The sequence below is a fragment of the Athene noctua genome, chromosome 9 (assembly GCF_965140245.1).
Source record: "Athene noctua chromosome 9, bAthNoc1.hap1.1, whole genome shotgun sequence".
Lineage (NCBI taxonomy): Eukaryota > Metazoa > Chordata > Aves > Strigiformes > Strigidae > Athene > Athene noctua.
Window position 1 is genome coordinate 13,055,645 of NC_134045.1, and position 27,963 is coordinate 13,083,607.

The following is a 27,963-nucleotide window of genomic DNA, read 5'->3' on the forward strand; positions in this document are numbered from 1 at the left end:
ATCCAGCAAGTGTTGCTTCATTGACATAGGAAATGGAGGACTATAAGCCTTTTTTTTTTTTTTAACATGTGCTTTATTATTTGGAAGTCTCATACATCTGAAATACCATTATAAGGAGCACCTGTAGGAAAATCAAACCTAGAAGCATGCATTTGAAAGTAAGGATTGTCTGTTATTAATGAAATATTTCGAAGACATTGAAAATAAGCCTCTTTTCTGAGCTTTACAGGATTGTTCCACAAAAATGCACATTAACCTTATCACAGTACATACAAATATTGTGGATGGACAATAGAAATCACCACCCTTCCATATGAGATGCATCAAGAACAAAGTGTTATCCCTTATAATGTCAGAAACATAAAAGGCACCATAATAGAATGTTTAGAAAAAACTGAGTTTATGCCATTATAATTTGATTTAAAAGTGTAAGAATTGCTGTCCTGACTTAAAACAAAAAGCCTTTCACACCTGTAAATTATCATTAGAAACTTGTAAACCTTTACATTTTTTTTTCCAGAAGTATCAGGTGCAAATGCAAGGCAAATATAAAATCTATTGACTTATTAATTACAAATACTACCCCATGAAAAAGCTGTAGTTACAAAAATATAAAAAAATATTCTAACTTCCATTGTTAGATCTTAGCTTCAGTCTACACTGCATTATGAGCCCAAAGCCAGATCTGATTTGGACACATTCCTAGATAGGAAAGTGCTGTTTGTCTTATTTTTACATGAATATTCTGACCTCTTACTACAGTTTTGCTTTCTGGATTTTTTTTATTAGTGCATATTAAGGATGCCAAGTAGAGACTGCTAACAGAGAAAAGATTGTATTATCAATGGATAGTAGCAACATAAGTGTTCTCAGTCTGCTGTCCTCCAAGAAGTCCATTTCTCCAAGGATAAAAGTTTAATTTTTTTTTTCCAAGCCTCCATAGTAACTTTGTGTAACAGCGTACCATTTTCATTTATGAACCTGTGACCACTGGTAGGTGATTAAGAAGTACTAAATTCTTCTCACAGACTTCATTAAGGAACTGTGAGCAGTACACCAGCTGCTAACGGTATGTCATAGGCTAGTAGCTGCTGTTGCAAGGACAATTACTGGCAACATCTCTTGTCTTCCACACATAACAGATTGGCACATATTCCATATGGTGATTCTCTAGCCCTTGGCTTTAGTAACCTGGATCAGCATAGGATGTTGAACCAGCTACAAAGGCAGCCTAACAAAGTGCTAGTAGATATTAAAATGAGTTTACTTGTAAATAATAACTTAATGACTAGACTAAATGAGATATTCTTAATGAATAAACTTTGTAAAGTTGAGCCTAAACCTAACAAATGCTAATGCTTTCATGGCTGAATACTGGAAGCTATGTTCCTTCAGTCCTTTATCAGTGCTAGCAGAAGGTGTCCAGCTTCCAGTTCTAGAGAGAAGCCTTCTTTCGTTGTGCAGGGAAACTGGCATAGATTAGTAGAGTACTACGGCTGTACTCCTAGATAGCAACCTTGTTTAGCTGGGTTTTAATAAGCACCCAGGATCATTCAGCCAGCAGTATGACTGTGGAAGATTTATGTGTGAGCTGTACTATCATTATCTTTATGCTTAGTGCAAGACATTTTCCTTTTAAATACCTTTTCTTTCATTGGAAACCACCCCCAGCCTATCTCCTGGTAACAACATTTGTTAGTCCTTTCCAGTTCAAGCTGGATTTTGGCCAGCTAACGGGTCGCTCAGTTATGTGGTTCCAAACAAATGTTCTTCATAGATAAAGTGATTCTGAAATAGTGTTGTATTTTGCCCTGTTTCAAAGGATTGATAGCACTCACACCTGCTTTGAAACAGGAACTTACCACGTTCCATATATAGAGATGTGAGTTAACAGGAGCCTTACGGAGTCGTGAGAGGAAGCATTCAGTGCTCTTATCTTATGCTGGGATAATGTGTTAAATAGCATAGGAATAAGAAGCTAATATTCCTCATTATATTTCAGTTTCATAAAAATAGGGTTCAGGCAGACACCATGTTCATTCCTCTGATGTAAACTGTATATTCCACTCAGATTATGCTGTGATGGCAGGATTTCTTTTTAACAGAAGTTCAAATTTATCTGCACACATCTGCTAAAGATATTTTTTTTAAATAAGCACACTGTACCTACATGCTTATTTAGATTTGGAGAACACTTCATACTTAACAACAACAACAAAAATTAAACCAAACAATACTTATAATGTAGGCTTTTGAATTTTTGTTTAGTAGAATTTTAAGATGGGAAACATGTTCCTAGCTAAACAATTGTTCTTGGCATTTCTGTTTTGTAAAAAAACCCACACAACAGTAGTACTTTTAATGAGCAACTTCCTTCCCCAACCTATTGAGTCAAAAGTTCATGAATGTAACTTCCAATCAAGGCACAAAATCATTTACTGTCTCTTTCTTCTCACTGCTTTCTTCACATTCTCCCCTTCCCCTTTCAAAAATGTTGGTGTAGCAATGTCTTCTATACCAGACATTAAATTTAATAGCCCAGTGAGTTGTAGCAGTATCTGAGATTTGTTCTATCTATTTTGAATTTAGTTAAATTAGATGAACAGCACATTCTCAGCACATCTTTGTTCATTTTCTGCATTCGCCTTGAAGGGGACAGGGTGAGGGGAAAAAGCCACAGTAGTTTCATGCATATTTTTCAAGAAACTTTATGTGGAAGTCTTTCACTTTCTCCAGTAGGATCTTCAGCTTTTCTACTGGAGGAAGAATGGTCATTCTGAAAAATAATATTTAAAGGGAAAAAAAAAAAAACAACTCACATTATCTTCAAAACAAACTAAACTGTGATCTTTGCACAAATCTTGATTACTCTCAGGGCACAGTGAGTAACATGTTAAGCTTAATATCTGTTTTGATGTGATTCTCTTTTCTGCATTTTTGCTTTAATTGAACTATACTATTGGAGCAATTTGTTTCCATTGGTTAATATAAAGGAATTCAAGAATTGTTATTTTCTGTTGACTGGTAAAGAAGGTTATCAGTAAGAAATAACAGCAATTCAGTTTCTATTTTTGGGGCAGTTATGTGAATTTATACCCAGTTTTTTGATCTTTAGGTGCAGGCAGTTATGAGTAAATGTACATTTCTTTCTGAATTGAAATCTTAACTCAGAAGCATTAAAACAATGCAACATCCCACACTGCAGTTGTTAGTCTCTTTCTTCCTTCTTCTGCATAACCTGAAAATCACGTTGAGTATGTATGCAAGACTGCATGCAAGACCTACAGAACAAAATGTTTTTCCCACACTGGTACAGGAATGGACTCACACTAGGTTTTTTCTGGAGCTGCACGGACCCAGATACCTAACCCAGCTATCTGTGCTGCAGACCTATCATGGCTAAAGGTACTCTCTGTTACGTTGCTTCAGATCTAAATGCTATGATAAATACTAGCTATCAGTAGCTTGCAGGAGTGAAGTGCTGTTTATTGGAAGCAAAAGCAATAGACTTTATGTTCACAGTTTTGGTATTAGAAGATTTAGTCCAGTATCTTGTTTTGGTAAAATGAATAGTTATTCAGCATGTTTAAGGAGGAGATTTACAGGGAAGATACTGTATTTTTCATGCAGTTTCTTCATATGTAAACACTGTTTAATCCCCCCTTTCCCCCAGAAGAAAGCAGGGCAATTTTTGTAATGCCTTAGCCAACTTTAAGATTAGAGTATCAGCTATTATTATTGTTTGTGTTTGTGGAGAAAGCATTTCAAATGTCAGTGTATAAAAACAGAATGTCAGCAAGCTGTGAAAACCATAAAAAACTGAATAGCTCATCTAGCAGAACATGTCTTTGACCTCACAGAAAACGCCCAGTAGAACATGAGACAACATAAACTGACATAAAAATCCTTGTATTTAATCAGAAGAGGAAGTACTGGGATGGTACTTATCTTATTACTATTAATTTGATTTTTAAACAAACAGAAATTGTACCTGAAATGGTAGCTTCCTTCTCTTTGGCCGAATCCACTTCCAGGTACAACACATATTCCGGTCTCCTCCAGAAGTTTCATGCAATAGAACATATCGGGTGCCATTTTATGAGCCTAAGGGAACAGATGCTTTGGAATTACTGAAGTCAAAATATTCCAGATATATAGAATTCCATAACTGGTTTTCTTCCTGAAACCTTATCTTACATTATTAGTTTCTTATTCTGTTTACTAAAGAAGATGAAGAAGAATTGCTAATGGGACGCACTGTGAATTAAATAACTACTTTGTGGAGAAACAAGGCTGAAGAACCTACACAAAACACTTGCTTCAGAAGAAAGGGTTTAGATATTTTTTGTTTTCTCCTTGACTTGCTTGTAATTTTTTGTCAAAAATTTTACTTACAAAAGTGTAAGCCACTGACATTTGACAAGATAAAATTAAGAGAGCTGTGTGTTCCAGTTCTGTTGGCAGTTACTATTTTTTTCCCCTGAGTTACCTGCTGACTAGAAAGTCCCTTGATTATTAACTAAGGAAGTTCTTAAATACATGTAGGTTATATGCCTAATCAAATAATCAGATGAAAAACAGCCCTATTTTTGTCCTCAGCTATGTTGGTAAAATTCCCTTTACATAAATTCATATTACACATTAGGTAATAGAGCTCTAGTTAGGATCGAAAAGACTTATCATTTAGTAATGTAGCTTACTGCTCTAAATACAAAAAGGTATTGTGCAGAAGTAAAATTTGTAAGGAAACCTCCCCACCTCTTTCCTACACTTGCTAAATGGGGCTTCTTTTGCAGGGTTGGTAGCACACTGCCATTCACAATCCCCCTCGCATGTGCTGGCCTACCTAACCCGGGCATGGGCAGCAATTTGGAATTTGCAGAGGTCTAGCTACTTGCTCACCTAACATCCTTGGGTAACATTCTCAACCTGGAAACCTTACCACTGTGATGAAATGCTCTGTTTTGTTTTCCTCTCTTAAAATAAAGGTCATGTTATATTTAAGATCATACGTAGTCAATGAAGTACTGCTTTTGTAACTACATGACCTTACTCTATCTCTGGAATAAAAATTCATCATTAGAAGTGGCAGGCACAAGTGTGTGAAGGTTAAAATGGACTGGGGTAAAAATGACTGACTGACCTTTGCTTCTTCAATGGCTTTGGAAGGAATAAAGATCCGTGGGAAAGCATACATAGCTCCTTGAAGAGGATTGCAGTGAATTCCTGGCACCTTGTTAAACATGTCTTCTGTTAGTTTGGCTTTTTTGGCAAGATTGTTCAAAACAGACTCTTTCTCCTGTTTAAAAGGAAGGTGTTCAGTTTGTCATATTTAAAGTGGCAATAAAAACACCAGAGATAACTATGAATCTTGAAGAAGCCTTCCCTGAATTAAGCACTTCTAGGGCTTTGCTGCACTATTAGAGCAAATGATGTTCCTAATTCCAGTCATACTCTTAAAGACAGCAATGCAAAAAGGCATTAGCAGGATACAGCTACAAAGTGTTGTAGACAAACAACAACCTGTAGAACTCTATCTGCATGCCTTCTTCTTAAATTCTTCCTTCTGAGCATCCACTCTTGGTTATCATCCACTCTTGGTTATTTTTAGAGACCATGTTAGCTGAACCTTTTATCTGACTTAATACTGTAATTTCTTAAGCCAGATCTAGTTTCATTTTTACAAGTGAGAGACTATATGTATATTTTAACAGAGAATACCATGTTGTTCAGTATATAGAGGCACTGGATACCTAAGAACAAGGCTGATTTTATAACTGTATTTGAACTTACATTCCTGTTTAGATTCTAGTAAAAACAAATCTTATTTAGTAATTCTTTTGTCATGCTAAACACAGGAGAAAAGTTCAATCAGCAAGAAAGCTGATTTGATAATGCCTTCTTAGCTTTTTTTGGCTCCTAAACAAAGAAACCATGAAAGGAATAAAAAATATTTTTAAAGGTAGTCATATTGAGTTAATTTAAAATACCCTGCATAGTTCTGTAAATTGGTGTTACTACAGGATCATCCCAGAAGAAAGGGAAGAAGTCTGGTCTCTGTGCATATTTTGAGTTCACAATACTTAGGATAGGTTTAGGAAATGCACAAAAGAACAAGCATGTTATTGCTGACCTTTATGAACTGTGAGTAAGATTCTTCTCCAGGTACTGGAGGATTAACTACAATGTCCATTGCTGCTTGTCCTGAGACTGGAGGACAAAGGCGAACAGAAAGCAGTTTAACAAGCTGTCCTTTAATTTCTGGGTGCAAGTTAATGACTTCCATGTAACCACCTCTGTAGCCACATCTGTAATTAAAGTGAACAGAAAAGACTGGTCAACCTCAAGTGCATAAATGCTGGAAAAGCTATAAAAATAACTGCAGAAATGGAAAAACAGTTAATGAGGATCTTACAATATGTAATACACAGGCTGTTGAAACAGCTGCTATACTGATAATGATGTAAGATGGTACTAAATGATATGTCATTAAGCCCTAGTATCCCATACAGAGAAAATCATGTACATGCAGCTTTTCTGTTAGGCACATTAACGATTAACTTGGATTGTTTGCTCTTCAGAACAAGAGCATATGGCCGTAGCAGCATTGACTTAATCAGAAAATTATTTTTCTTCCATCTCTTCCTCCCCAAAAGAATCAAACCCAAACATCTTTAATATCAAACATCCCAGTGATTTTTGAGCTGTTCCCTTGAATGCTGGAGACTATATCTTCCTTTATCACAGGTCCAGTTTAGGACTGTAGGATTTCACCTTTGTGGAACTGAGGCATCAGGTGTCTGAAATAAATACACTTATTATTCAGTACTTTCAAAACCACTGAACTAATCCATTACTCTGTGCTTTAAATGCTTGTTTTCCTTTTCCTTATAGTTTTTTAGTGATTACCTTCAGGTCACTAATATGAAATGGCTGTCCAACCAGATTAATGAGGAAGATGAAATAAAAAACAGACTTACTCGCCCATGTATCCCTTAGAGGTGGAGTGAAAAGAGGCCAGCTCAACATTGTTATAGTACTCAGGTCCCATCTCATACAGAATCTTTTTGAAAGAATGAAACTGGCATCCTTCAGAGTACACATTGTCCTGGTAAACCTGAACAGTCAGAAGACATTAATGTGCTCTGTTCCCCCGACTAAGGATAAAAGATGGCCTTTTAGAGAGCCAGATCTGAACTGAAGAAAGAGTGGTAACACTCAAAACTTAAAGCCCTTAGAAGACACAAGGTTCTTTGTTAAGTAATAATTACTGTAATGATACATTTTATCTCATGTGGCCTTACTTAATAGTTTAGCCTTTGGAAGAACAGTGAGCTCCTTCGTATAATTCAACCTTTACTTGTATGTTTAAATTGCTTTTCCTTCTGTTTCTTTCATTTGAAGTGGTCTGACCAGTTGTGTGGACCAAGGACTTGAGAATGATCAGTGTTAGGTTAATGGTTGGACTAGATGATCTTCAAGGTCTTTCCAACCAAGATGATTCTGTGATTCTGAGTATCACAAAGGTTTTTAGGTCATTTTCAGCAAAATTCTTCCTTGTGTCTCCTTGCTTGTGTCCCCTACACTTTCTAGTTCAAATCCAGGTCAAGCCATGTCTCATATTAAATCTTCTGATATTAAGAATCTTGCATGTTTGTTCGTGTCTTAATATGATAACAGAGAATCTGCTCCCTGTACTTAAAAAATACCAATATCACACATGAAACAAAATTACACCTCGTATGCATACTCTTAGCTATGCTTTTGAGAGAACAGAATATTCCATTACCTCATCAGCCAGAAGAAAAAGTTTCTCTTCCCAGGCAAAGTGTATCACATCTTCAATGCACTTTCTGTTTTGCACCTGTCCTACAGTTTGATTTTTAAAGCAAGAAGAAAATTAGTGGAGCATATATATATATACACAAATCTTTTTGCCCAGACCTAGTTAGACTACTAGTTTTTCAATGAGATAACCCTCTTCCTCAGAAAAGTGATACTGAATTTTAGAATTCAATTCACTGAGTGTGAAATTAAGGAACATTCTTGGAGGAATGATGGTTCAAGGTAACTTAATCCATCTCAAACAAAGTGTAAGATACAATAATCAATCAATAACTTACTAAGAGTACTCTGTGTATAACTGATCATTTGAAATACTCACATGCATGATGGTTTAGTGGGAGCTAGTTTCTCATTAATCAACCTCATCTACTCAAAACCCTAAATTCTTCTGAAGGAGGCAGTGGTTGCCACTGAGTTTAGAGTGTATCCGTAGTCATTGCCTCTCAGAGGCTAGAGGCTACAGGCCATGTCAGAGACAAGATCCTTGATAAAGACCAAAAGTGATTGAAAGTCATTCCACAAGTCTGCAAAAGTTCAGTGGAAGCAGTGGCTTCAAATGGGATCCAGTGAAGTGAACCTGCTCCCTCCTCTCTTCCCAAATCCCTGGAGTTCCATGTTGTTGAAAATAAGTTTCTAAAAGTATGACATACTATCCTACTTAGAGCACTCATCTCTAGCATGCAGCTTTATATATTTGATATGTATTTAAGATTTGCCTGCAATGTCAAATGAATGAAAGAGGGGGGAAGAAAAATTATCTTAAAACTCATCCATTAAACAAAATTGCTAGAGACCTGTGGGATTTCCGGGGTTGATGATGCAGAGGACTTTTGGATTGCAATATGCCTTAGCTTCATTCAAGGAACGGCGAAGTTCATTCACATCTAGAGCCCAGCAATTTTCTTCATCCAAATAGTAGTTCACTTGGATGGCATCTAGTTCAGATATGGCTGCAGAATATAAGGGATACTGTGGTATAGGGATCATCACTCCTGTTCGGGATTTTCCACCTCCTGAGACCAGGATCTTTAAAATTGTCTGGTGAAAAAGTAGGAATTAAAAAAAAAAGTCACACACCAGAATTAATAGTATATAATAAATTACTGATCTTCCTTCCTAAATAATCTGGAGTTAAAGTAGATTTCTATTCTAGGCGCATACAGAAATTTTCTCATATCAAAGGTGCATTTATTTATTTCAAGTTAATTTACTGGCTGAGTGAGGATGGTCTAACTCAGCTTAATGGAATTCCTCTGCATGTCACAGCTTCTAAAGATCATGTCTGATCAACTGCAGAATTTAGGGAAAGTATTCTGAGCACAAGGCTAGAGGGAAGGTTGGAAACAGGAACATCAAGATCATTATTTTTCTACTGTGTTCAGCTGTAAGCAAAGAAGCCTCAACTAGTTGTTGCTTGTTGCCTTCTACTCATTTTCTCTCACTAAACACAAGAGGCCAATAAACAAAACCAGAAATGAGAACTGGGGCCTGTGGAGGTTCTCCTTTGGAACAGAGAGACCTATTTTAGATAGGAGCAGTTGTGGCCAGGTGGGAACAAAGCTAGGGACTCACATTATGGTTTCATTTTCAAGCAATAGAAGAAACCAAAAGTCCGCATGTAACTTTGGATGGAAATGTAATGTATCATGTGTAGGTTATGCCCAGAAGATGCAGACAGAATGACCTTTTGCTAAGGTCAGTCCAGAGGATGTGCCCAATGGCTGTGTGTCTGTGTGCATCTATGCGGAGGCTTTTTACATGTGAATTGAATAAAAGAGTGCATTTGGTGCTGGAAGTGGAGATATTCCTTGCATTTTTAAATGGAGAACTCTGAAGTACAGGTGCAATCAAAGCAGGCATCCTTATCAACATGTAATTGATAGTGTAAAGACAAAAATATCTCTTCAGATATAACAGTGGTATCCTTTAAGTTTCTCATTGGTTCTAGAACAAAATCTGCCTTTCTGTGCCCCTCATCACATACTAACTCAGCTGCTAAGATAATGACTTATAATCAACATAATTTTGTACCCACCACCAGTTTAAAAACACCGAGCATCCAAAGTGTATAATCGGGACCACATGCAAATTTATAAAGTCTTTAACACCCTCTGTCCCCCAAGTTATGAAACAATAGTTGTCTTATCCTTGGAAGTGCCAAATAATGAGACTCATTGTACTTTCCATCACTGACGCGATCAAATAAGCATGGTACAGATCTGATATGCTACACTGCCATTCCTGACCAGCTGCCAGTATAGCACTTGGCATCATAACTCTGGAAAGTCAATTCACTAAAGACATCTGGAGAACTGTTCATGTCAGAACATTGTCATTCTGCACTCTGCCACTAGATGTCATTTAAAAAAAAAAAACAAAAAATTTTACAAACAAAAATAAAAAGGCTGCCTTAATAAAAGCAAAGAACTGCTAGTTGTAATATTAGTAAATGTGTCTATGTAAAGAAAAAATCTAATGGAGACAGTTATTCCTGTCTTAACTGAGGACCATCACTGAACCTTGGTTGAAGCCAAAACCTGAAGTTTTTCCCAAACAACCTGGCTACTGAAATAGATCTCTGGAATTTTCACTGGCATTAATCTGCAGTAGCAGAGAGTTTACTAGAAAGAAGAGCTGCTGAGACTTCTCACCTCGAGGTCATTCCCTCTTCTCTCTGCTACAGATTCATACTCTCTAGTCTTCAATGCTTATGTATCTTTACCACTGAGGACACCATCATTTAGTCTGAATGGTGTGAATCTCCTAAATTTGTATTTAGCTACCTATGTAGTTATACTACCTTTACAAAAGGCACAAGTTAATGTATATTAAGAGACTTTGTCTCCATAAACCTGTTTCTTAGCTGGCATCTTACATCCACATAATTGGGTGTATTGGATATCCACTTAATGTGACTTCCGTATCTGTTAGATCAAACTCACAGGAGTTTGTGAGACCAGATGTTCAACAGAGATTTATATTTCCAAAGATAACTGGTAAATTATAGTTTATACAAAGATGAGACAGGTTTAATTTTAACACTTACAGCAATACCATCACTTGCCCCAGTGGTAAGATATATGTTATCTGGATCTGCAGGGACCCCTCCATCTCTTCTCTCAATGTATGAAGCAACATCTTCACGGATGCAATTTATACCTTGACTGGCACTGTAAGATCCTGTGAAAAATAGAGAATGAGATGAGAATTGAGTATAATGAACATCAGATTTTCTGTTTGCTAGCAAAACTCCTGAGCTAGTATTGTATCAAGTAGTTTGTATATGAGGGCTTTGGATCCCCAGGATTGTTTTTTTTTCTCCAAGGAGTAGGAAAGGGTCTGTTCACAGAGTAAAAGAATTCATTTTGAAATTAGGCAAATATAATAAATATTACTAAAATACAAAAATAGTGTACTGAATTGGTAAAGAGTAGGATTTGAAGGCCGCTTTGCAAACTGGGACAGCAATCCCATTTTGACTATCTCCTAGTTGCTTTCTTTATGTTGAAAACCAGAGTATCAGCCAACACCTATTTAAGTAATGGGAATAAGGAACAGAAGTAGCATGTGCAATCGAAAGGAAAATTTCTTCAAATCCATGAAAAAAAAAAGATTTCTATTTGCAATATGAAGATAATATAATACCATTTTCTCCCACAGTCTGAAATGCAAAAAAATTTGTAAACTGCTGCTCTCTCTCCCTACAGCATCTCCCATAACTGCATTTCAGTTACTTATAGCAGAAACATCTAGGATCACTCCAATCTATAAGCTTCATGTGCAGTTTACAGAGCACAACTAATAATCTTAAATAAAGTAAGATGTTAGATGCCTCTGGGCATCATAACTGAGTGTGTGCAATAATTAAAGAGTAAAAATAAGCCTAAGCCAAGGTGAGGAATGGATTCAAGCTATGAAGCCTGAGAGTGATGGACAATGAAGTGACAAATGTACATCTAATTTAGAACACTGTCATGAAGCTGCAGAATCTTCTTTGCTTGTTGGGTGGAGTGGAATAATTGTGCCAGACTTAACTCTCATCACTCAAGTTATATGCTAGCAGTCTGCATGATAATACTTCTGTGAAAGCGTGATTTATAAAGACAACCTTTGCAAGTACTGCACAACTGCATAGGACAAAATGGTAATTCAGGGCACCAAGTTCCTGATGTCCTGAATGTTTACTTTTACAGGACTAAAAGTTGTACTGGGTCTATATATGGGCCTTTGACCACAGCTAGGAAGCTACTGTTAAAGTAGGAGAACAAACCTAAGCTGTCATTCTGTCTTGTGCAGCCTTCTGAGGGCTGCATCCCGTGACTCGGTGAGGGTATACAGAAGACCTGAATTCAGTTTTCAGGTCTTCTACACTTAACTGTACTCAACTGAAAGCTTTGACTAGCACCCATCTGTTCACACTGCAGGATGCAAATAAATAAACCCAACCCAAAAAGCTGCACATGCATATATTACATATTTTTATATATAGGAGAAGGGTAAGTTTCTCAACTGCCTGGAAAGATATGACAGTTATCCCACAGCAAAGTTACTGATGTCAAAGGAATCCCAGAGTATTTGAACACAACAGAAGCTGAGGACATATATGAGCCTACACAGATGGTCTGGGAGTAAGCAAGACTCATTACTATGAATAAGGTTTTGCCAAATGAACATTCATTGGAGGTGAGGTTATTCTAGTTCATACCCAGAGGTCAAGACATTCATATTAGCTTTGTAATTAATACATTTACATAGGCTGGTATAGATGTGGGTACAACACTTCAAATAGCTTGACCGTATGTAGTGAAGCCACTTCTGTGTTGGATTGACAAATTTTTTGAAAATAAGATTTTATTAGAACACAACACAGCACTTAAAGCTGCATGGAGAGATCAGTTTTTGACCCTTGCTTTTTCCCAAGAAAGCCAATTTCTCCTTCTCAGCCATGAAGAGAACAGCAGTAAGTTGTCAGACTAACAAAGCGATAGGAGTAACTTCCAGTCAGCTGCACATCCACTTGCCTCAGACCACGTGTTTATGGAGTGCTGTGCAGAGGCTGATGAGCAACTGAGGTCAAGAGTAGGGACTGATACTTGATACTGGAGACAGGGAGGGTGGAGAGAAGGCATAAATCAGTAGAGCAGATCAGTAAGGTTTACGGTAGGTTTAGTTTTCAGGAATTTAGAGCAATGGGAATATATATAATATATCATATTATAATTATGATATATAATGATATATGAGAGATATATATCAAGAAATATATATATATATCAGGAAAAAAAATTGTTTAGACTCCAGTTACTTACCAATTTATCCACTGAAATTAAAAGGGTGTATTCAGAATTATCATCTTATTTGAATATTGCAACTGTTTCAGCCCTACTTCCTCAGCGTCTACTGAACTAATGCAAAATACTTGAAATATGTGATCTTCTGCTGAAAAGGGGATTTTGTAGAGTTAATATATTTCTGAAATATCATGCGAGGCTGAATTCCTTTCATTTCACTCCAGCACGGGGCCCAGAGCCAGCATTCTGAGAACTCTTACCATGTCCCTGATTTGAAAATCACTTCAAAGAAAGATTGAGGCAAAATTCAGATGTATCCCCAGTAACTCTTACATGACAACTAGTACTATGTGAATTAATTATTACAAAGTAAGCCAGGAAAGGAATTCATGGAGCTAGAGGAACTTCTCAGTTTTGATAAATGTATTTTTAGTGTTCTACATATAGAAACAAAACCAATGCAAAAAAGGTGAAGATAAAATATGTTCTGTATTAGGCTGCATTGTTAGGAATAGTCCAAAGCTGAAATACTGCTAACATAACCAACTATTGAGGTTTTGTTTATTTTATTAAGTTTCACAGCACCTACTCTGAAAATATGCCAGTGCACATAGGCACTGCAATCACAAAGATTAAGCAATATGCCACTTACTCTAATACATACTCTAAAATGTCACTGTTGGCGTACCTGAAAGAAGAATTAAGTGTGCCAGACTCTTTGCTGTACCCAGCAGCTGTAACACTATCTCCAGAGCAGAAATTCTAGTGGCATTTCCCAGGTACAAGTAGGCAATACAATTGCTAGATGATAAAGAATTTGTCTCTTCCATTTCCTCTCTACTCAATATGCAAAGTTTGTACTTATTTATGTGTATGTTATATGTACACTCTTGCAGGAACAGTTGTTGAAGAACAGAGTCCTTTAGTTCTTTCAAGGGTTATTATTTTACCTTGGAGGAATAGGGCATTGACATCTTCAGTTAAAACTATCTCAGCTAAGTAAAAAACTTCCCCCTTTCAGCTGTGTAGCTTTCCCTTTGCAGAGCATTATTGCCTTGGTACCTGAGTTTCTGATACCCCAGTTCATATTCTGACAAACATACTGGGACTGATGGTTCAAAATTAAAATACAGGTCTGTGAACTAGATCAGCTGAGATGGACATATATTGTTTGTTGATACCATCATTACAGGGACAGTAGAGTCCTTGGCAGAGAAACATCTCAAGATGATAAAATTGTAAACAGCCCCACCTAGACGTAGCAGGAGACATAGCTGTCAGAGCCCAGGATTAACAGATGTCGAAAGAGCAGTAACAAAGCTTCACTAGTGCTCTCTGCCACTTACTTTTCTAATACGAAGCTCAGCATTCTGTTTAGGGTTATGCCTAGATGTTATTGTGATGAGGGCTCCATAACTGTATGATCCTCATTTTATCCTCTTCTGTGACAAGTCTCGTAAAAAATTTGTGCTGTTAGTCACTGCTTATCAGTAGGCCACACCATAAACCCTCCCCCTATCATTTTGCCCTAGGCCATCTCCCATTTGACTTGTAATCATATAAAACACAATTAAGAAATTTCAGCACTGCAGATCTTGAAACTACCTTTGTTGATTCTGATACCAACAGGAGCAATTGAAACAGACGCTTACCTAAGCTGTTTCCTCCACAACCCTGCAAGATCCGTCTGGCTCGCTTTTTGGCATCTTCTGGAAAACTTGGACTGTCCAACAGGTTTGGGTATGTACACAGTGCCACTACCTAGAGTGCCAAGAAAATGTAAATTGGCCGCTTGTCAATGGTTATTTTAATTTTAATTTTATATTTAATTTAATTATTACTGTTAACTCTCCTTGGAAATGGAGATCACAAATACTAGCTAATTTCAAACAAAGGTTATTGATGAAGAGTTTACAGTTGCTTTTTTAAGGGTAGTGCTTATAGAAGGGAAGAAATCTTAGCAGGTTCTAAGTTCTGCTGATAAAAACAATTATAGAATTATTAACTATTTGTGCTATGGATGGTGAAGATTGGACTCCACGTGAGTTATGCATAGTGTGAATACAGTAAAACACAATTATTCATGTGTTATCTCTAAGCACCTATATCCTCCACTCTTTGTGTATTACTAGCCCATTTTATTGACAAGAAATCAAGAGTTTAAATATGGAGCAGAACTGAGAAATACGATCAAATTTTGAAGTCCCAGTTGCACGTTCTAATAATCCTTCCCAAAAATAACTTATAGTTGTTACTAATTTGAACTTGTGGGAAATATTTAATTAAAAAAGAAGTGGTGATATAGGACGTAGTAAAAGTAGAAACATGACCTAGCAGAATTAAGTTTATGAAGGAATGTAAGACACAAAGAATCTAGAGGTCTTGCTTGAGATCAGCTAAATTTTTTCCAGTCTCTCTCTCATTTTTATACTTACATGTGTAATATGGATGTTGTCATCTTGTGGAACAGTGACTGAAGAATTAATTTACTGTGTGCACACAGTCATGGAGAGAAAGGATTTCTCATTTACACAGTATTTTCTTTAATAATGTTAGATCTGAATAATTTGTAAGAAGCTCTGGTCTTCCTAGTTTGCTGACACTTTGATGTATAGCTCAATTTTATAATCTCCATTACCTGGACCCCCAGTCTGATACAGCTTCAGTTTGTCCTGCAACTCACTGAATTTACATTATTATAGACTGAGGATTTTACATGTGTAGGGGATGCTCAGTAAATAGCATAATACTAGTTTGTGTTTTAGAAATAACATACAAATGTGGATTTTGTTGTAGTCTTTCCTAAAAGTTAACCTACCAGTTAGCTTGCCCAGAGGTAAAATGTGCAAAATCAGCAACAGTACAACTACTTGCACCCAACTGCGTACAGATCTTAAAGTACACTGTCAGATGAAGAAAGGCATTTGCTTTTTTATTTAAAGACAAACGCTTCCTTTTTTTGAAGTGCGTTATTGATAATGAATGTGCAGACTGATAACAGAGGAGAAGTGGCAGTATGGATGGGAAATGATCTGAAAAGTAAGGAAAGCTACTGTGTTGAAAGAGGACACTCAGGAAGCCAGGTGACTTAGACTCCATCTTAGACTTCACCTCAGAAATCAAAATTTGTAATTCTTTACAAAAGAACAATTGTAAGTCTAAGTGCATGTAGGGAATAATTTATACTAATATACATATCAGACAGACTTTAAGGCATTCTTGGTAATCTAACAAAAAATCAAGAATAATATTTTATAATATTCTTACCTGACGGAGGAAGGTGATTGGCCTCTGTCCCATTGCATGTGCATCTCCAATGTTGGCTTTAATTACTTCAGTAAAAGGTTTTTTGATTCCCTAAAAAGAGATAATTTACAATGTATTGTTAGGGCTGAAGTAGATGATAAAGAATTCCTCTTTTTTGGTATCTGTCATATGGCTGTAACCAAACAGTGCCTAATCTCAGAACAGAGTGTTTAACGTAAAGCTTAATGCATTTCTCATACAATACTGCCTGTAAATCTTAAATGATCATTTACAGAAATGATGCTGAATGTGACACATTTTTAAATGAGAGGCTGACTTTTTTTTCTGCTAGCTACAAGTAAGAGATTGACTTGCCTAGAAACTACATGTTGTAGTAGAAAAGATTAAAGAGAGGCATTTTGACTTGTCGGTATTAGAGCAACTTGTTTGATACACCTCAGGGAGGGATGCATCAGTCAAGAAGCTAAAAAGATTTGAGGACATGTGAGAAACTCACCAACAAAAGAAACCTCAAGACCTTTAGTACTTTTTAGAGTAAAAAGAGTAAAGATACTGCTTGCTTATTTATTTTCAATTTAGATTAAATAGCCATTGTGTGATGACCCCACTTTTCCATATACAGATGTTATACAAAGTATATCATAGTGAGGCTGTATATGATAAACAGTATAAGTGCTAAATAATCACCATGAATATTTAAAAGCTTCCTAATCTCTGAAATCTGAACAGACAGCCATTTTTCCTGTGAGGAACTGAATACATCATGACAACAGAGGGAAAACAGTTGATGAATGTTGATTAGCAATCACAGCTCTTTAAAAAAGCAAAATAAAACACGGTAAAAAAGGAAAGAAACTGACTGGTAGAAGAAACCACCATTGATTTAAATAAAAAAGATGGACTGAAAGTACAGCCCAACATTACAGGAAGAATAAATGAGGTAGGCAAGAACAAACTTATAGCTTTTCTAATGTATATTTAAGTATGAGAGATAGTAGGGAGGCCTTCTAACAGTGACAGAATTTTCACGAGGACTAGTGCACTGCAAAATTCGACCAGTTAGTTTTCTGTACAAAATTACATGTAACAACCCGCTCTGGCTGTGGCTGAACTCACAAAGCCTCTTCCCGGCCTATGTATTTACAGCAAGTTATTGGCTTTGGATATAAAATATATGTCTTGCAAGCCTTAACTAATTTTTGCTTTTCTACCATAGATTATATGTTGGACTTCAATGACAGACTGGAACCCAGATGTGCAAAGATAACAATGACCAAAATATCAGCAGTGACCAGGAATAAAAATTCCCAGGTATGTCAAGATTTGGAGGTTTACAGCTGCATAATGTGGCTGAGAGGTTATGTGCTAATGTGTCTCAAATCCCCACTACAGATCCAGTCCCTCATATAAGTGATATTTTCTTTTGAAATTAAATAGGTAGTTAGAAATTACATTAAAACAATACAATTGGACTTACATCATCCTCACTCAAAAGTGTCAATTTTATATGGCCTTAAATTTAGCAGGAATTGAAAAAAATGTTCACTTAAAATAATTGAAAGTGACACACTGACTCCCTCACGTCCTTTGCTCTTATCTTTGCTGATCTAAGTGCCTAAATAAGAGGGGTCCGTTGGTAGCACAACATTGTTCCATTCCAATTTACAAATAAACAGGAAAATAAAGATACATGTAGAAAGAAAACAAATTCAATTTGCATGAAATTAAGAAAAATTCCCACAGATTTTAGTTGCATTTGGTTCTTCTTACAGCAAACTGAAGCAGTCTCACTGGATTTGCACAGTAATACAAATTTGTTAAAGAATAAGGCATGCCTTAAGAAGGCAGTCTAAAAAAGCACTGCAGTTCTCAGCAGTAAGGTGGACCAGAAATACCCTGTTTTACCAGATTAAAACCAGAGCAAGTGAAACCCCTAACAAGATAAAATAAACATGCCAGACAAATTAGATGCCTTTTGCACACAAACACTATTGTGATCTGTGATAAAAAAATAGTTGCTTCTTTAATTAGTGAAATGCTGAAAGGTACCCTGCATTTCAGAATGTACCTTTGTAGTTTTTATAGTGGTACAGCCTTTGCAGCAAAGGTAGCACATCTTTTTTGGTGTCTCTGTCAGGTTTATTGAAAATAATGTTGTAGCTTATTAACACTGATGCCATCTAGATATCTGCCACTGCCAAACTCCGTGTTTATGCCATCGCTGCCTTTGGGCATCAACTGCAAATGTATAATCATCCCCTACTCCATAAACACCACCCATACCTTCGCTACTGAAATGACTGATGTGGAGAAAATAGCAAAACGTACATAACAATTATCTGACAGTAAAATCCTGGTAGAGAAGGAACAGTTAGGCTTTCTGTGTTGTACACACTGCTCCCACATACCTGCTTAAAGGCTAGTGGTCCTCTTGACTAACTTGTCTTTTTCTTGGTCTCAGCTACAAGAGCTGTTGCCCTTTTTGTCTTTCAAAAGAGAAATGCTTTTAAATAACTGGGGCCTTTGCCTTCTCTGGCAATGAGTTAATATCAGCAATTGTTCAGAACTGTCTTCATGAGGTGAAGTGAAATCTAGAAAAAAATTGTTATGACTACTTGGGTTTTTTCTCATTTTTTTCTGTGACTTGATTTCCAGTCTTTCTATGGAAAGAAGGAATATCAAAGTTGTTCATATTTAGTTTTGATTTCTCCAGAACAAAATGTCACATCTTACCATTTGAGAAAGAAGGAACAGGCAACAGTAACAGGCAAGAACAAGTGTCGAATGCTAATGAGTTAAAGTTTCAAAGCAAGAATATCAGAAGCTGGCATCAAGGGAAGTCTAGACAGTGCCTATGACTCTGCAGATGAGTTCAGGGTGGAACTCTGCTTAAATCCTTAAGATAGATTGGCATTAGTCACTGTTACTTGTGTCAGGGTTTCTGCTATGGTGATGGCACTGGTGTGCATGGGTATCCAAAGGAAGATTAATGTCAAATACTTTTTGGAAATTCTATGAAAAGATCTGTATGAAAGAAGAAGTGTGAATGGGATGTTGGTAAACTCAACATCAGGTTGTAGAACAGCAGGAAGAGTGCTGTGACAGGACATCATTTGTTAGGGCAAGATTTATTTCACTGCAGAAGGCTAAGCAGTCTTTGACCATGTCAGCAACATGCCTGTGCTGAGACAATTTAAGTCACTGGCAAGCCAAGGAACACACAGAGGGAGCAGAAACTAGGCCATTGGAATTGTTTTGCTTTCTTCTAGTGATGGAGAGCTGCCCCCCCCAGCCCCTTCTTCTCCCTCTCTCATGTTCTCTCTCTCTCTCTCTCTCTCTCTCATACATTCTCTCTCATACTCTCTCCTGTATTCTCTCTCTCTCTGTCTCACTATGGGCAGACTTTCAAGGTGTGTTCCAGGAGCAGTCTGACTAGATTGTAATTGGCCTCTGCCAGCAGGCAGAGATTTGGAAAAGAGAAGCTTGCAGAACATGAGCTCTAATAACAAACTCGAGAGCAGTAAGTACCATATTGATACTCATGTCTCTTGAAGAGGGTATGAACCACATCAAGAAGAAAAAACAATCCCCAGCCCTATAAAACAACCACTGCTACAGCCTTCTGCCTTTGGTAGCACGTCACACTGTCCTAACAACATAATTCATCTTAGGAACAAAGCCAATCTTTTGCCATTCTTTTGAAATTGTTAGCAAAGGGACTAATTGTAGTAGCCATTTTTAAAGCTGAAGAAGCCATCTTCCACTTTCAAATTCAGATGTAAAGCAGAAAATATAAAAATGTGTTAATTTTTTTTCAGTTGCTGTCTTCTTGATAATGAAAGGATTTTAATGGAATAAAAGAATCTTCACAGATTTGGAATAAGCTCTTTGGAAATTACTTCCTTCAGCAGTTACTTCTGTCACTCTCCTCTTCTCAGAGGAAATGCAGTCTTTTAAGAGACCAGATGAAAAGCCTCTGAAACCTGAAGCTGGTCAGACAGGACTATTCTAACAACTGTGTTCTAAATATCACACAAAGTTGGGAGAAGGGATTTTCATATGTGAACCAGAATTTATTAGTGCAGATTCAATACAAAACTTTACGTTGTTAACCAGATTTGGAGAAGCTTCCTATTCCCCTAGACATACCCATGGCCTCAAGAAACTCAGCAGATAACAAGTACAGTATGAAATGATGAGCTCTCTCTCAAGGAGAGAGTCACCATGCAAGAAGTGTTGGGAGAATTATTTGATCAGAGAAACCATGTGATGCCAGAACATACACTATCCCAAAGAACATGAAGGCAATGTACTGCCAGGAGCTGGGTTTGTCTCTCAGGAGTTTTAGTATGCCTGGAGGTTCCCTTTACAACGGTGCCATCTAAGAATGATGGCAAATTGTGAAACAACACTGTGCCCAGAAAGAGTGAAGAAGGGTGCGAAGTAACCTAAAGCTGTCTTTGCTAAAATCTTCATCAAATTTCAACAGAAAACCCTCAGTCTGTAGTTTGTGTGATTTGGATTTGGTAACAGTGATAGGAAATAATTGAAAAGGGTTCCCTTGAGGAGGCCATGAAAATGTGGGTGCTTTTAATCCCAGAATGACATGGTGTTTCAACTATTTCTGAATTTCAGAATTTGTCCACTCTTGGCTGCTGCTTTTCATTGTTTCATTTTCATTGCCATTGCTTTGTGCCTCCTTTTGATGGTTATCAGGCAATAACAACACACTATGAAACATCATGCTAGTCTGTTTTTGCTGTGACTTGCACAGACAAACTGTATAATAAGAGAGCTGGCAAAACCAAACATTTCACCATAGTTGAGATCTACACTGTAGTAGCCAAGTTGCTTGCTTGCTTTTTTTTTTCCCCTCTCTCAGAAGGCCAAGAAAGCACTACCCAGAGGCCCTTAACTAATAGGGACTTGAAGGCCTGAATTAGCATTCCAATCTTTTTATTAAAACAGCTCACAGCAGAAAAATAAACCTGACCTGCTTACCACAAAGTAAGGCTTTGAGTTTGTGTTATGCATGTGTAATTCAAGCTGACATGAACTGTTGTTGGAAGGAAGGAGAAGGCAAATTCTGGATTTTGACTTGAAATGGCAGTGATGACTTGCATGCCCCCTGATATCAGATAAGAAAATCAGTGCAGTTGACCATTAATTGGCAGATCTGATTTGGGGATTACAGAACAGGAGTTGTCCTCAAACTGCTTTTGCCTTATACATTGTTCAGAGTGCATTTGCATTCAGAAATTTTACCTATATGAAGAAAGCCCTAGATTTTAATGTGACTGTAAACATCAGAATTAAAATAATGCTTATTAAAAGAAGATTAGACATTAGAACCCTCTTAACTTGAAGACCTATTGGAAAAGAGCTATTTTGGAATAGATTTTGCTACTGTATGCAACAAGAAAAGATCGAATAACTGGATCTTGTGGACTGTGTGCTTCTGAACATATGATTTCAGTAATCATACTCTTAAAACTGATTTTCTTTCATCGTCATCTGCAGTAGTTTTCACCCTGTTAAAAACCATGGCTTTTACTACGGATTTGCTTCCATATACAACATGTACAGGCAACTGAGGAAGAACCACAGTTCTGTCTTAATGAGGTCAAATGCTTTTGCCTGGAAGATACTTTCTTAGTGTGCACAGAGTCACGTATTCAAAGCAGAAAATTATAGGATGGTAATTTAAACTTAACATCTTTCATTACTGGGTGTACCAGTCAATCTTGTATCTTTTTTTGGCATGTCAAATTATATTTCTGCATGTCATTGTCTAAACTGTGTTTTATCTTTCCACAACTCCCAGGGACACAGTCAACTCACATTTACAATTAAGTTTGGATTCTAAGTCAGAATTTTCTCAATTCAATTTAAAAGCCTTTCTCTATTCAATTTAAAAGCCTGAAGAATTAGTAAAAAAAAAGCTCTACAATCTTTTAGTCAAAATGCTTTAGCAGAAGCCACCTGAGATTATAGCCACGTAAGTAAAAGGGATTTTGATAGTTTTATTATCTAAACAGAAATGTTGGGAGTGAACCAGTGACTTGAAGAGTAAACATGCAACAGGAACCTATTTGCAACAGTTACGCAAATGAAAAACATGGACACAGTAGATGAGTGTACTTTTACTGCAAAAGTAATTCAGACTACAGTGGCTGTTCAGAAAAAAATGGGCTTCAATGTGTAGAGACTGTGTATTGCCATTAAGGGCACGTAGTTCCAGACCCAGTGGTGGAATACGCTAACCACCTGTGCTGATCTGAAGGAACTTTCTACATGGTACCAATATACCTCTGCATACCATCCCTCTACCTTTTTCTGCCCTACAATTCTGTTTCAGTAACCTGAAAGTTTTGAACAGGGACCTAATGTCGTGTGATTTATACTAGCCAGGCACAGTTTCCAAGCTTACATGAGTTGATTTGTGGATCATAAAATGCTGTTTAATATGCACATGCTTTGCAAGTATGTGTGGGCCAATTTAACCTGACAGAACTTGACATAATGTAAAACCTAAACAGGAAATGGGAAAAAAGAGGAGAGTGTAAGTGGAGAGAGATGTCAGAGTAGCAGATATGAAGGGACTTTCCATAACAAGGTCAGTTAAAATTAGCAGGAATACAAAGTAACAAATCAGGTATGTGTGCTGCCTATGTACAGGTAAAGCTAGCTTGTTATTACTGATTAAGTAAAGAGAAGGGCTTGTCCAGAGATCACATTATTCTTGCACTGAATTCATGTTCAGGCTAAAATTTCTAGTCTGCAATGTAAATAAAGTCAACACTTGATACGGTGGCCATCTGTTAGCAAGTCTTTAAAAAGGGGTGAGAGAAAAAAGATCTTACTTGTTTACATTCTGTTGAGAGCATAATCATTTATTAAAATACGCCTGTGCTCTAGCTTGCTTTAAAAAGTTTCCAGCAACACCAAGGAAAATGGCTGAAGTCAGTTCTTTCTCCCTGTATCGCCCTAGTAAGCCAGAATCAGAGGATGATTACTGTTAGCAAAGGGGAAGAGAAATCACTTTTCACTTATGAAGCATGATGCAATTTCAAAATTATAAAAAAAATATTCAGAAAAGTGATTAAAGTAAGTGATTTTGCATAAAGATTTCCAGCTCTAGTCTCTTTCCAGCTCTCTTTCTTTCCAGAAAGATTTCATGTAGATCAAAACCTTGATTTTCACCTACATGAATACAGGTCACAGGCCAACAAAATTTAGAAGTCCAAGTACAGCATGCCCCATGTGTACTCCTGAACAATCAATCTTATTCTCCTTTAAGAGAGTATTCTAACTTGTCACTTCCATTGACTTAATCCTGAAGATATCAGATGAAATCAATGCCTCTTTTTTATTTAAAGAACTATCCCTTTAATTGCCTAGTTGGAGACTTCTCAGATAACATTTTGGTCCTTATTTCTATGTGCACCATGGAGTTACAGCTCCTAGTGTAATCATTTGCAGTTAATATACAAAGGAAACAAGTGCCAGATAGAATAACAGAGGAACTGCTATTCAGAATCTGAGGCAGCAGAACAAACCTCAAAGAAGATAAAACCTTACACTGTGCAAACAGCTTCAAGTAGCTATTTTATAGTCTACGTAACAGTTGTATAAGTTACAAAAGTATGAAGTCTAACTGAATTGAACCAAGTTTAAACAGGGAGAGCCTCTATTGCATCTGATTAGGCAGTGTTTGCAGTTAAGATGCTTTTAGTTTAGAAACAAATGACTCAAAGGCATCTTGGCAGGACAGGACAAATGCAGATTTACCAGTGGACATTTCATTGCTTCACCTCTGCCTGTTCTTGCTACCAGTAGCCATTGCAGCACCTCCACATCATACTAAGGAGTCGTCCAAGCTTTCATTCCTGTGTAAAGCTCCTTCCCCATCATATGTAGTAGAGTTGCTATGGCACAACCCATTTGCTGTTAATGAAGAGTAATCATGGATCTAGAGATGCTGTGGGGCATCAATCCTTTCTCTGACAACCACTTCAGCCTCTTTATCAGGCAGTGTTAATTCTGCTGGCAGTGGTTGACTTCACTCTGTGAGCTAAGGTTGAGCCGGATGAAAAAAGTAGTTGTCCAGTTTTAATTAAAAGGAAATGAGGAAGTGCCATTGACCTGTGATCACACAAAAGTCAATTTTCGACAAAAAAATAGACATGTAGATAACCTACTGCATTTCAATTATGAGGAACCTAGGTACTACTCAAGGTTGTAGCCTTTACCAGACGATTTGATTAAACAATAGAAGGAATAACAGTATTTTTATCGGAAAGGTGAAGACGACTGAGTAACTTGAGCATTGCTGCTTCCTTTGATTAGCTGATTAGTGTTCTCTGCAGATAACACTGTCTCAGCTTTTGAAGTAGTATTGTCCCCCTTCCCTGCCAACAGGGAGGCTTTTGTTTGCTTTAGTCGTTTTAGAGCAGTCACATGTCTACGAATGCTGGTAGCCATTGATAATATTCCATGAACTGGTTCAAGAAAAAAACTTTTAAATGGAAAATGCCACATAAGTGGGCACAAAACTGCTGTAACAATATTTTAATAACACGATTGGCAATGACTTGATCTTGCATGTTTTAAGTGCACTGAAGATTATTCTCTCTGCCAGTGACTCAGCTGGTAATTGAAATAAGCAGGGGAGTTGGGAGGAGTTAGTGAAGGTCATATTATATTTGTTTTGTCAAGTAATATCTCCTGCCCTGTGATGTTAACTTGAAAACAAACACAGAGAGAACACTGGAAGATTTTATACTCTGGAAAATGCACCCACGAGAGAACCTAGTTGCATAAAGTCAATGACACATTTATAAACAAGTTTTAAGGCAAAAGTCAAAACAAATGTTCTGAAATGAAATCTCCATCATCACTCTGAAGCTTTTAAGTAGAATTCTAAAAAAAATAAGCTGTTTTTAATAAGTTAGACGTAAGTAATTTATATATATAATACTCAGTGAGCTGAAAACATGCTTCACCTCTTAAAACAGGGGGAAGCCAGTAACACAAAGACCAAAGAATTAAAATAATCTCGCTAGCATTGCTATGGCACTGGTTTTGTCCAAATCACTTTACACACAAATCAAATCGGTCTTAATCACATTTTAGCAAGACTTTCTAAAACAGTGAAGGCAGGGAATAATATTTGAAATCACAGAGGAGTAGCTATGCCAGATGCTTTATTCAAAACAAAAACAAGTAGTCCTCATGCTGACAGGGGAAGAAGCTGTGATGTGAACAGAACAAGCAAAAAGCCATGCCTGAATTACTAAGGGTTGGTTGGGTTTTTTTCAATGCTAAGTCTTAATTTAAGATAAGGAATAGGAGAATATGAAGAACAAAATGTAAGCACTGACTGTTTTGGATGCTTTATTTAGTACATTTTGGCCCAGACCCTGGGGAGTATCGTGTATCAGGCTTTACCGCCTGAGCCTCCTAGAAGCATTAACCACCTGAAACTTCGGGCAGCGTTACCGAGCGAGCGTCTGTGCTCTGAAGGCTTCTTGTCCTCAAGTATCTCAACTTGTGCAACTAGAAAAGGCGCAGCACACTATCAGGTGGTCTCCTCAGAAAGCATCAGTCCCCCCGGCTCTGGAAGACCCCGAGGCGGGGGGGTGCTGGGGGAGCCTGCGGAGCGGTGCCCGGGCAGCCTGGCTCCATCTCGCCTGCCAGGAGACCGCCGGCTGGAGTGGGGCCTCTCTGCCCCGGCCAAGGCACTGTCTGCACAGTCCTCGGGAAGGTTTTCAACGCTCTCTCAGCGTGATGAAAGCTGGTCAGTCACCCTCTTGTATAACACGCAGGACGTGCGCCTGGAGCAAAGGGCCAAAGTGGCTGAAGAAATGTAAACACTGCTTTATGGGGGTATACCGTATTTACCTTACGCAATCGGTGACACGAGATAAACAGTAGCCGGAGGGCGGGTTTCTTTGTTTTGTGCCTCTCCCGCCTCTCGTGGGAAAGGGCGCGAGTGGGGGGGCGTCCGGCAGCGGAGCGGGACCGGCAGGGGCTCGGGAGGCGGCTGCCGGCCCCCGCCATCCCGCAGCCCCCCGCGGGGAGAGCGCGTCCGGACGCGGCTTCGGGCAGCAGCGGGGATGGGGGACAAGCTGCTTGTGGTCTGCGAGTTTTTAACTCGGAACGAGGCGCTGCCCGGCACCGGCAGCGCCGCCGCCGCGCCTCCCCCGGCCGCCCGTTTTCCCCAGGCTTCTGCAGGGTCGCGAATCGACCCCGCGGGGTGTCTGCGGCCCCGCCGGCCCCACCGCCTGCCACGTCGGCCCCACCGCCGGCCGCGGTCCTGCCGAGCCCCCCGACGCCCCAATCAGGAGCGGCAGCGGCGGAGGAGTGCCCCGGGGGCAGGGCCAGTGCGGGCGGCGACGGGCACGCCGCGGGAGCGGAGCGGCGGGGAGTCCGCCCGGCCCTGCCCTGCCCTGCCCTGCCCGGCCCGTCCCGGCCCTGCCCTGGCCCCCTCTGTCCCGTCCCGTCCCTGCCCTGGCCCCCCCGCCTCACCTTCCGCAGCTCCTTCTCGATCTCGCCGGCTTTAAGGACGATGGGGCCCCGCACGGCATATTCCACCGCCTTCACCTGCGGGTTCATGGACTCCAGCGTCAGGATCTTCTCCCTGCTCGCCTTCTCGTTGATCTTCACGGCGGAGGCCTTGGCAGCGCTGCTCCAGCGCACCGTGCCCCCCCGCGCCGGTGGCGGGAGCCGGGCACACGGCGGCCGCCCCCCCCCCGCCGCCGCCAGCGAAGCGGCGCAGCGCAAAGCCGTGTCTCTGCCTCCGCGCCGGCGGACCCCCGGCCCTTCGCAGCCCAGGCTCGCCGCAGCGCGCCTGGCAACCCAGCCAAAGCGATGCATGGTCCTTCGGGGAGCTCCGGCCGCCAGATCAAGGCTGCTGGTGCCGAGGCTCGGTGGGTGGTGCGGCCGGAGCCGGGCGGCCGGCAGCCGCGCGCGAGCAGGAGATGCAGCCCGAGAAACGCCCGAGCGCCGGCACAGTTACACGGGCACGCTCGACCCTCCCATGTCCAGATCCTGCAAACTTAATTGCGGCGGATACAACTGATCGTGCAGTGTTGCGATGCCACCGGAGGAGCAATCGATCCCGCCGTTGCATCAGAACAGCGCTGCAGGCCCCCTTCTCCCCAGCAGAAGCGCCCGCGCTAGTGCTCCGGTAACGCGGCGGGTACCGCCATCCTCGCCGGCCGCCGCCCGCCGCCGCTGCCCCGGCCCGCGCCCTGCCGAGGTGCGGATTGCACCAGCGAGACTGCCGGGCGCGCTGCCTGGCGGGCCCCGTAGTTCCTGCAGCCCTCGGCTGCGCCTGCCCACAGCATCAGGTGATGGGCAGGGAACTACCGCACCCACAGGCCTCCCCGCCCGGCCCGGCCCGGCCCGGTCCCGCATTGTCTTGCCGCCGGCGGCGGGCGGGGCGCGCTCCCGGGGCTGGAGGTGCCGGGGGCACCCGCGGAGGGGGCTGACCCCCGGGGCGTTTCCCAAAGGGGCGGCGAAGCCGCGTCTCGCCGATGCGAGCCCCCGGAGCGGC

The 27,963-nt window shown here is 39.6% G+C and overlaps 1 protein-coding gene across 1 annotated transcript; it reads right to left on the reverse strand.

Moving 5' to 3' along the window:
• Positions 1-38: 38 nt before the first annotated feature.
• On the reverse strand, positions 39-27,702 carry GPT2 (glutamic--pyruvic transaminase 2). The gene is made up of 11 exons (XM_074913660.1): positions 26,934-27,702; positions 16,404-16,493; positions 14,789-14,897; positions 10,892-11,025; positions 8,640-8,883; positions 7,790-7,869; positions 6,981-7,117; positions 6,134-6,308; positions 5,144-5,299; positions 3,992-4,104; positions 39-2,776 (listed from the first exon to the last, which is right to left on the reverse strand). Exons 1-11 carry the CDS (start codon positions 27,279-27,281, stop codon positions 2,686-2,688), a joined length of 1,677 nt encoding a protein of 558 aa, XP_074769761.1. The 5' UTR covers positions 27,282-27,702; the 3' UTR covers positions 39-2,685.
• Between the last annotated feature and the right edge of the window lie 261 nt (positions 27,703-27,963).